Source organism: Vespa mandarinia, chromosome 7, assembly GCF_050613455.1.
Source record: "Vespa mandarinia isolate Hongniang chromosome 7, ASM5061345v1, whole genome shotgun sequence".
Lineage (NCBI taxonomy): Eukaryota > Metazoa > Arthropoda > Insecta > Hymenoptera > Vespidae > Vespa > Vespa mandarinia.
In genome coordinates, this window is record NC_140816.1 from 427,315 (window position 1) to 438,280 (window position 10,966).

General features: G+C 24.8%; 2 protein-coding genes across 14 annotated transcripts; one reads left to right on the forward strand and one right to left on the reverse strand.

Annotated features, from left to right (window-relative positions):
• The first annotated feature begins 77 nt into the window (after positions 1 to 77).
• On the forward strand, positions 78 to 6,714 carry LOC118440640 (uncharacterized). The gene is made up of 11 exons (XM_085658408.1): positions 78 to 541; positions 600 to 764; positions 867 to 2,810; positions 2,994 to 3,468; positions 3,586 to 4,216; positions 4,332 to 4,568; positions 5,251 to 5,469; positions 5,616 to 5,798; positions 5,916 to 6,136; positions 6,249 to 6,404; positions 6,473 to 6,714. The coding sequence occupies exons 3-11, from the start codon at positions 1,072 to 1,074 to the stop codon at positions 6,671 to 6,673; spliced, it is 4,062 nt and encodes a 1,353-aa protein (XP_085514534.1). The 5' UTR covers positions 78 to 541; positions 600 to 764; positions 867 to 1,071; the 3' UTR covers positions 6,674 to 6,714.
• Positions 6,715 to 7,053: 339 nt separating this feature from the next.
• Positions 7,054 to 10,739, reverse strand: LOC118440644 (transmembrane protein 230). 13 transcript variants are annotated; one of them, XM_035863974.2, is made up of 5 exons: positions 10,190 to 10,326; positions 9,550 to 10,071; positions 7,921 to 8,033; positions 7,598 to 7,720; positions 7,217 to 7,443 (listed from the first exon to the last, which is right to left on the reverse strand). In XM_035863974.2, the coding sequence occupies exons 2-5, from the start codon at positions 9,572 to 9,574 to the stop codon at positions 7,306 to 7,308; spliced, it is 399 nt and encodes a 132-aa protein (XP_035719867.1). In that variant the 5' UTR covers positions 9,575 to 10,071; positions 10,190 to 10,326; the 3' UTR covers positions 7,217 to 7,305. The 13 variants fall into 13 exon arrangements, 12 of the variants coding, with proteins under 12 accessions (XP_085514538.1, XP_035719869.1, XP_035719867.1 ...); XM_085658413.1 differs by lacking the exon at positions 10,190 to 10,326 and adding an exon at positions 9,382 to 9,454 and having other exon boundaries at positions 7,222 to 7,443; positions 7,921 to 8,018; positions 9,550 to 10,183; XM_035863978.2 differs by lacking the exon at positions 10,190 to 10,326 and adding an exon at positions 9,382 to 9,454 and having other exon boundaries at positions 7,224 to 7,443; positions 9,550 to 10,183.
• Positions 10,740 to 10,966: the final 227 nt, after the last annotated feature.

Here is a 10,966-nt window from a genome sequence, read left to right on the forward strand (position 1 = left end):
TGCCTTAAGAATCAAAATATAAAATATTTGTATTTTTCATAATTTCAACCATGTTTTAAATTAATTTTATATTTAAATTTACTTTTTCGATTATAAGAACAATAATTAAAACGAATAATGCTATAATATCTGTAAACGAAAAACATATATAAAGAATAAGAGAGAGAATGAGAGTAAGAAAGAGAGAAAATGAGAGTAAGAAAGAGAGAGAGTGAGAGCGAGAGAGAAAGAGAGAAGGATGTGAATGATCATTTCCCCTTATAGATATGAATCGATGTTTAATATCGATTTATGTTGCTTGCGATAATCGAAAAAATTGAAAGAACGCGGTACTTACAAGTTTTAAATATTTATCATTGTATATACATTGGATAATTATGAATTTTTTTATTTTTAATTTATATTTGTAATTTTATATATACCAAAACTTACATGATCAATCATAATTATTAACTTTTATATCATGTATCTCGATTAAACATTGCAATCAGATATGAGTTAAGAAATGTATTTGTTTCACGTAGCACGTGTCACATATAAAGTGCGTAGATGTTAAATCAATTAATAAATAATAATTAAAGTGAATTTTATAATTCCAGGTATGATGTAGATGAATATATATAGATCAGATATAATAAGGATTTAAATATATCATGATTTTGCATTAATTAAGGCCCAATACGATTAAACTTGTTATTTATATGAACGAAAAGGAATTTTTGATTATTTTATCAATTATATACTTCAGGACTTTTAATAAAAAGGTAATATAATTAAATATTTCTTTTCATTGAAAGACACTGTTAACCTTTAGTTAAGTAATATTTTTTTCCTTTTTTTTCAATTTCCATTTTCGATTTATCCAGGTAAATAAATTTATTTTAGTCAAAAAAAAATATTAAATTATCATAGTTTTATATTGATATAAAATCTAAATAATTATATATATTTATTTATAAACATACATATATATATATAGCGATTTTTGTATATGTATTTGTTTTAAAATTAAATAAAAAAGAATTACAAAACAGTATATAAATAATAATAGATATATTAGAAAAAGTAAATATGCAGACAAGAAGGAAATGTTCTCAATCTTATAAGACAAAAATTACAAAAGGAAATTCTAATCGTAAAAAAGAAAATTTATCAATACAATATAAAAATTTACAATCAAAGTTAGGATTGAAAGATCTACGTATCATCTTGCGTGATATTGCTGCAGACAATTTAATTCCATCACATCAGCAGTATTTGATTACTAAAAAAATTGACTCTGCAAAGGCAATTAATAAATGTAAGATAAATACAAATAAAAAGACCAATCCAAAGAAAAGAAAATCTTCAGTTAATGGTAAAAGAAAATTAATACATTCTAAAGTTAAATATTCTTCTAAAATTATTAAAAAAAAATCTTCCTCAAGAACTATTAAAGAACATGGCTCAAAGAAAAGAAAAGAAACAAAAGAAAAAATAGACAAACAACTAAATGTTGATACAAATCCATCGTATACAAAAGAACAAGAAACTTATTTTGTTAAACCCTTACTTTCTATTGATAATGACAATGTAGAAAAATATAAATTAGATATAAATGATACTGTTGAATATACACAGAAACACAAACATACAGATTTATCTATTGTTACCACAAATTGTAATACAAATTTATTTTCTGATATATCTAATGAAAAAGTATCAATACCTTATATACATATTAAGAATGAATTAAAGAAGCAAGATTTAAATTCCAAAAAAAATTCTGAGATTGACTTTATTAATAATCAAAATTTAAAAGATAAATGTTTGGATGAGAAAATGCATAGAAAATTTTCAGAAGAAATGCAAATTGTTCCATGGACCTCAAAAGACATAAAAAAAATGGATGTTCAAAATTCTGAGAAAAAGAAAATATTACCAAAAATAATAAATAATATTCTAATTAAAAATATAATAATATTAGTAAAGGAACGTGATAATAATAGTACACAGATATCAAATAATTCACAGCATATGAATCATTCTACAGATATAGTATCAAAAGTAGATATTAATGAGAGTTCCTTGGTTAAAGTATCTAATAGAGTAGCCGAACTGACAGTAGATAATGTACATGAGTTTATTGAAAATCACGAACAGAGTTATTTGTTGCAACTACAGATTAATAATTCATCAAATATAGCTGATATAAATGTCTGTAACTCAGTTAATGATAAGTATACTAATACAGTGTTACAACTTAAAAAAGATGATAAATCTGTTTCTCATAAAAAAAGAAACTGGTTTGGACAAAAGGAAGAAATGCTATTGAATAAGACTGGTAATAAAAAATTTAAACTCGATAGAACATATATACAACAAAAAAGTTTCAGTATGAAAAATAATTTTCTATTTAACAGTAATAACTCTAATTTATTTTCCAAATGTGATGACGTAAATGTAACTGATAATAATGTGTTACAAAATACAGATAATCATATAACTTTGAATTCTAATAATGATACTAATAGTAATACTTCATATAAAATACAAATTATGCAAGAATCAATGAAGGCTGGTTTTGATACAAAGAATGTTTCTAATAGTTCATACACAATATTTGATTTAGATAATGAAAAGAATGAGTCGATACCAACGAAAGAATATAGTACAAATACAGAAAATATCGATGAAGACAATTTGAATGAAGATAGAATATCAGCTTGCAGCATACAACCAAATGAACAAAAACAAGTAGAAAATAGAACACAAGGTGATAGTAGTGACGATGATTGTATTTCCTTATATGCCGAAACATTCACATCTCGGTAAGTATATTAATGTTATTTTATATAATTATATATGTTAAAATCTTTTTTAATATTATTTGATTATAAGTAAAAATTTTTAACTTTTTTAATTGGAGTGTGGATTACTTTAATAATATGTTAAATACTTTAAATATTATGTTAAATATATTAAATATTATGTTAATAAATATTTATTTTCAGAGATGAGACTTTTATATTAAATAATGAAACTAAAGCAATGACTGATTGTAAAATGATAGAGAAAGATCAGAATACTTTTGGTACAAATATACAACATAATATTTTAAAATGCTCTAAAACATTTGATACTATTGCAGAACCAGATATTTCAATAAATAAAGAATTTTCAAATTCAGAGGACATAATAAAATATGACAATACACAAACAAGTCATATTTCTTCTACGGAAATATTACTTGCTAATTCTAAAACTATTACTTCTATTGATTCTGTTTCAGTAAATAATAACAAAAACTCACTTCTTAATAGTAATTGTAATGCATACAATGCTAATATTGTTTCCAATGATAAAACTGTAATTCAACATATTGAGAAAATACAACTATGGAAATATAAGATATATATAAAGGGTTATTGTTATGGAATGATAAAAAATGGTCTTTGCCTTAAAAAGAAGTGTTATTACGAACATGATGTATGTAAAACTTTTTTTAATGCTATTTATAATCATAAATAACTGATATAACGAATTTTTCAGAATAAATAATAACAATTTTTTATATTTTTTTCTTTCTTTCTTCTTTTTTTACAGTTACAAAAATTAATTGATAAAATTATTTATGAATATAAACAACATCTTACGGATATAATAGATTATTTATGGTCTTTGGGACATATATATTTTATAGAAATACTATATATTCGTATTGTAGAAGAACTTGATATAACTTCTATTATGAATATATATGAAAAGTTTTATTTACAAAAAAAAGTACATTTACAAGTTATTTCTGCTACTATAAGAGCATTCTTGAATAAGGGAATGAATCCAAGTCATGTAGTAAATAATTTATGCAAAACTCTTACTTGTAATGATAAATTAACACCATATTATATATTAATATCAATCAAACAAAGAATAAAGTCTGATGAATATTGGAACACCTTGCGTGCTCTAATTAAATTTATAAAGCCAGACAAAGAAATTATTGAAACAATATTAAATGATTGCATAATAAATCGCCGTAATATTCAAGATGTTTATATAAATTTAATAAAAAAGTTACATACTAATGAAATATATCAATTGGATACAAATTTAATGTCATCTTTTAATAATTTATTACAACATGAATATCAAAATTGCTATGATGAAATGTCTTCAAGATCAGTAGATAATAATGAAAGCTTTTATAATAAATCATATACGTTACATTCAATTAGTAAGTATTAAAATAAAACAGTAATAATACATTTAATTTTTATATCTACATAAAAAGTATGATACAATATATTATTATAACCTATTTAATATTCTTTGTGCTACTTGTTTTATAGGTAATTTATCTAAACCACATTCTCTGTACAGAAATAGATTTCGGAACTTATATCTGATGCTAAATAATCTAGAGGAAAAATTATTACATGAAGATTATGACTATGTTATTAATATGTTAAATATATATCAAGAAACAGATGATAATCAATCATTATATTCTCGTAGCTGTTTTCGAATATTCTGTGCGGAAATAAAGCATTCAGAATATCATATATCTAAGATTATTAAACGTGCAGGTAAAATCAATAGAAATTCATTGGTACAATATTTTAAAAAATACTTATGTAATAATATGTAAATTATAATATGTTATAATGTATAATGTTCTATAATATTTTTGATAAACATGATTTCTGCTGTTTTATTTATGAAAGAATAGAAAAAGATATACTACATTGTAATTAAAAATACACTTCTTTTTAATTTCAAGTATATTTTGTTTACATAATAATATAGAATTTTTATAGACCTTTAATATGGACCAAAAGCAATATTTTAATCGAAGATTACTGTCGACTTTATACTTAAATCAGTAAGAATAAGAAAATAAGATATTTTAATAATAGATATATTACATTATATTATTAATTTTACATATATGTATAATATAGGTAATAATACAGAAGAAAGATTTCTTATTGATTATTTCAATTACGAAGCATAATTGCATTCCCTTATATGTAAAATAAACAATTGTATCAATGTGTAAAACATTGATAATAAAACATTATTATCATATTAGTACATAGATTTTTTATTAATTTAATTATTCTTACTAATAATAAAAAAATATAATTTTATAATAAAATAATAAATATAATAATTTTAATAATAAACATAATTATAATAATTTTATAATAAAATAATAAATATAATAAATAAATAAATATAATAATTTTTCATTTTTGGGCTTTTCAGTCCAAACAGGTGCAATCAATGTCGTATGTAAAATATTACTGGATGTTGCCATATATATTTTAACGAGATTAGTTGTAGATGAAATTTGGATACAAGCATATAAATTACTAAAAACCTTACAAATATGTAATGTACATTATGATGCTGCTTTTGTTATCTTGTCAGCTGAAATTTATTTAGCAAATAATCAAGCTATTACAGCATTCATGTTACTTAAGCGTAAGTTTATAATTAGTTATAAAAATTCAAATATTAAATAGTCAATTTAATTATGTATTGAGCCTGATGCAACAAATCAAATAAAAATACTATCTATAATTGAAAAAGTTTACCATACATATTATATAAAATTTAATTATTTACAGAAAGCAATATAATAAGTACAAATCGTAAAAATTGGAATGTCATAAGTAATTCTGAAGATTATTATCTTAGAACAAAGATAATAAGCATTTTATTGGATGCACTTTGTGAAAAATCTTCAGAATATGTATTTTTTATGTTTCAATTTTTAATCAAAGATCAAGCTAATAGTTTTGAGCCTATAAGTAAGAAATCTATTGATACTTTAATTTAATTATAATAAGTAATTATGCAACAGTACGAATGTATATTTTTTTAATTAAAATATAAAATATATTTTTTATAATTTTTTATACTTTCAGATCTTGCATGTTATGTAGACAAATTGATGCTAAAATTTTTAACAAAGAAAGAAACTGAGTTGATTGTTAAAATGGGATATATGATAATTGAATATAACTTCACATTTGCTAATAATTTGACGTGTCGTGCTGCAATAGCAACTTTAGTTCACAGTAATATGATACTTGCTGAACGATTGTATCAATATGCATCCGGTCTTGGCATATATAGGACAATAGAGGTAATTTAAAGATTTTTGTTTTACGATTTAAGAAAAAAAAAATAAGATAATGATTTCTTTATTTTGTTTGAATTCACATATAACTAACTACATAAAATAATATCTATTAAAGATATCATCTTTCATACAAATCTTAATAAATGCTGATTGGGTAGAAGAAGAAATATATCTAATGTTTCTGGGTTTTTTTCGAAGACTCGCCATGAATGTCGGTCATAGTATCGATCGTTTCAACTCTACGCAATTATCTATATATATTATTTTTGAGGTAAATGTTATCTTATATTATAATGAAACTTCTTTCTAAATTTCTATAATAAGCAAGTTGTTTAATAGGATATACCAACAGAAGCAAACCTTTATCATGAAAAATCCTATGATCAAGAAAAAAAACAAATAAACATTAGTAAACAATTGGTAAGACAGGTATTACGTACTCGATTTGATCCATCATTAACAATGATAGGAAAAATAAATGATACAATAATGCAATTGAACATTATGTCAGTTATAGATTATTTAAAGTTTGTATTGTAAAAACTATATTTGATAAAAATGTATACTTCAAAGATATTGTTTCAATCTAGATATATATAAAAATTTTATAAGAAGATTAAGAACAATTCTTTAAACTTATTTGTTTATTAATCTCATTATATAATATATCTACAGTATGTTAGGATGTATTTATAGACTATACAAATTGTTCAAAAATTAGGATCTAAGTACTATTTTATGACAAATATCTACATACAAAAATACGTTGGTATAATCATTAATAAATTTCTATGTAATTTGTTAATAATAATTTTCTTATCTATTTTGTTAACAAAATTTTCTTATCTCATCATCAATACTTCTAAGTAAATGTGAGAATTGAATAAATAAAATGGTATATGTTGTAATTAAAATAACATTTAATATAACAAAATAACGTTTAATCTTTAATGCAAAAGAAATTATAAAAATCAAATATGATTTATATTACATAAGAAGTATATTAAAATTATTATGTGATTATACTAACTATTTTTCTTTATATAAAATATTGTTTATATGTCAAAATAGATGTAGGGATGTAATTATATATACATTTTATATATATATATATATATATATATATATATATATATATATATATATATGTATGTATATGTATTTGTACTAACTTAATCAAATTCAGGTATATCATCGAAGGAATAACCAGGTACTTTTTGATAAGCTAAAATAGCAACTCTCATATGGTAAGCTCCAGGTATAAACATCAATGCTCCTAGAATAATCACAGGCCATATTCGATCAGAATACTGGAATCGAAGCAAATAAATTATATGAAGAGAATTAACATTATTTTGATGATACTTTATAATTTGTTATAATTTATGATCTTATAAATATATTATTTTTATATCTATATAACTATTCTTACAAGACATTTAGATGAATAAAAGGAAATTTTACTTTGCAATCAATGTGCCCGCTGATGATCAAGCTTCCCGTTATAAGCAAAACAGTTCCTCCCACAAATAAAAGAGCAGCTAGCATGATGGCTTTCCATGGTATTTTCACCGGTGGATTCACAAACTATAGAGGGGATGGTTAAGCGTTAATGGGTGTAAACCTGGATTACCTTGAACACGTTATATTTTAATTTACAAAACCAATAGCCGTATAACTTGTTTCATCCTGTGAATTTATTTATCTTTCTTTTTTCATAAAAGTCTTTCAACAGAAAATATTAGAATATCTTAAACTATTCAATCAAATAAACATTATTCATTTACCTGTGAATCTATAAAGCCATTGTCAGTTTCAGTCAGCTGTGTGTAATCCACGTTGTCAAATTGTCTATCTCCACCGATTTTTCTTCTAGACATGCTCACTTTATGAATATAATCTATAATAATAAGCCAAAAATCATTCTTTCATGATACACAAAACACTGAATTTAATGTTATCTTTAACCTATATCTATGAATTAATTTTATAAACGCTATAACATTTGTTAATATAATAACTTGTCAAGAGTTTAATTTTATCACCCGACAAAATAATTTTTATATTTAATTTAGAATATTATTAAAACGTTTACCGCAACGACGCCAATGTGTACATATATCTGTAATGACCTATCACATTTATCTTTGATCGTCAATGAGTAGTAAAACGTGCATTGCGCAGTTAAAGCTCGTCGATTATCATCCATGTTCATAAGAAATTATACTACTTTCGCGAAATCGACTTTCACGAGTAAACATTTCTGCATAATACATTTCTATACTCTGCGAATTGATTTTTCCTCGTGCAATAATACGTATAACATAGTTTCATTGAAATCGTGAAATGACAGAAGAAAAAGAAAAAAAGCTTTGAAATAATGAAAACGAGGTCAATCCTAAGGATAATGAAATATTTACAGATCAAGACTGTAATCACGAACGTATTTGTATTCTTAAAAGAAAATACATAGTAACGTACCGTTTACTAGAAAACTATAAAAAAAAAGTCATGTGCGAAAATCAATAAAAATTAACGATCAACTTTTATTGTACGTCATATCTCGTACGATCTGATTGAATAAATTTATAATTATTTTTATTCGATAATGTTTTCATTATTGTTAGTATCCAAGAAAAATTATAATTATATATATATATATATATATATATATATATATATATATACGTATACATATATATATATATGATATATTCACAAACATATATGTATTATTCAATGCTGCACGTTACATTATCCGTTCGATGAGTTGCGTTGACAGATGGCGATTGTGTAACACCAATACTGGTGCTGCCATCTTTGTAACATTCGAAATTAAGAAGCGGGAATTTGACGTATTGTTTGTTCCATCGAAGAAATATTAACGTCGTAATAGTCTACAATATGTAACGATCAACGACATTGTCATATCTTGTAAATTTAAATTATTACGTTTTGTCCAATAGAAACTTAATATTTTTAAATTACACTTTAAATATATTATGAATTATTTCAAGTAATATTAAACGCGAATTAACGCGATCATCTTATAAAATAATACAATATATTTGTGTTATTCAACAATCGAAGTGCGTTTATAGAAAACACTGTTAAGTGCCAGAATTTAAATAGTAAAAAAGAAAGAAAATTCCTTTTCTTTTTTTCTTTTGCTTTTATCGCATAACGACAACAGGAATACGAGGGTAGAAATAGAATTTAACTACAATTTCCCGTTTATAAAAAGTTACCAATAGCGTTAAAAGATGGTATCACTATCGTTAACGCCCTCGTCGTTCCTCGGATAAATTTTGTTTCTTCTTCCTGAAAAAAAACAATTAGATCTCCGGCACACTTACGAGTGTTTTCTACGAGTAATAACCTTTCGATTATTAAAAAAAATGACAGAAAACATGTACCTGCACCGAACCAGTTGGTCCACATATCAAAGAGCCTTAGGGAATTTATCAAAACGAATCACCATCAAGTATTTTTCTTCTTCGAAAGGCACGTAAATCGATTCGATGTTATTAAATAAACACGTTCCCTTTTCCGATAGCTACATAATTCCTCGTAACATATGTAAGTTAAAATAATCAAATTTTTTTTCGAAACTTTCTTTCTCTTTCTCTTTCTCTCTCTTTTTCGTTTATTATCAACAATTCCCCAGATAGACGAACCTTAAAAGAACTTTGACCTAATTTTATAAATTTCAATGATCATATATATTACAATTAAATTTGAAAAATTTTAATTAATCGTTTAAAGATTTAAATGCATCATTTTCTATCTCTATCTCTAACTCTCTCTCTCTCTCTCTTTCTCTCTCTCCCTTTCTTTTTTTCACAATTATATTTCTTTTACAGATGTTTGTTCTTGTAAACCGATCGACGGTCCTCGAAAGGTGTTATCTTCGAATTCGTCCTTGATCGAAGAAATCCCTTAAAGGAAAAAGCACTTCAACGTGACTCTTCGATATATACGACCCTCATCGGCGAACGTATATCCTCCTTCATAACGCGTGAGAATTTTAAATAGATACGATTAACGACTACGTACATAGGAAACGAAAATAAGCGAAAAATCGCGTCCGTCCTTCCACTAATTTCGCTGGAATCGATCTGCGAGAAGCGTCGTCTAACGGCGTAGAGGCTGTGGACAGCAGTGCCGGCCGATTGCGGAGAGGAACCGCGACGCATAAACCGTCGCATCGTGCCGCACCGATCCGATTCTGATTCACCCTAGAAAACATATATCCAAGACGTTATATAGGGTGGAACCGTATAACACGTGACTTATCTCTATTCAAGTATCTCGACATTTCTTTTTTTCTCTCAAATCGACGCTCGAGAATATCGGTCGTTATAAAATGGTATGAAATTCTTTATAGATTATAAATTATATATTGGATGATGATAAGAAAAAAAAAAGGAAAAGAAAGAGATATCAAAGTCCATCAAGGAAAGAATATGAAACCGTGCAAACAGTTGGATGGGGGAGGGGAGATAGATAACGTTACAGTACTTTACCATGTATCACTAAAATTCTAATTTTTAAGACCATCAAACGACGATGGACGCTCAATTGGACGTTATAACTGTGTCAAATTATATGTTTGTGTGTGTGTATGTGTATAAAAAAAATCCATATTTCACATTAGAACACAAACGTAGAATTATTTTAAACAATTATTAAATATTAATTTGATCCATCTTTTTTTTTTTTTACATTCAATTAAAATTCTATTATGTATATTGTTTTAGGTAAAAGAGAAAAAAAAGGTAATCCTAAAGGGTATTTCGCGAGATAAATACGACACTGTTGAGAAGGAAACGC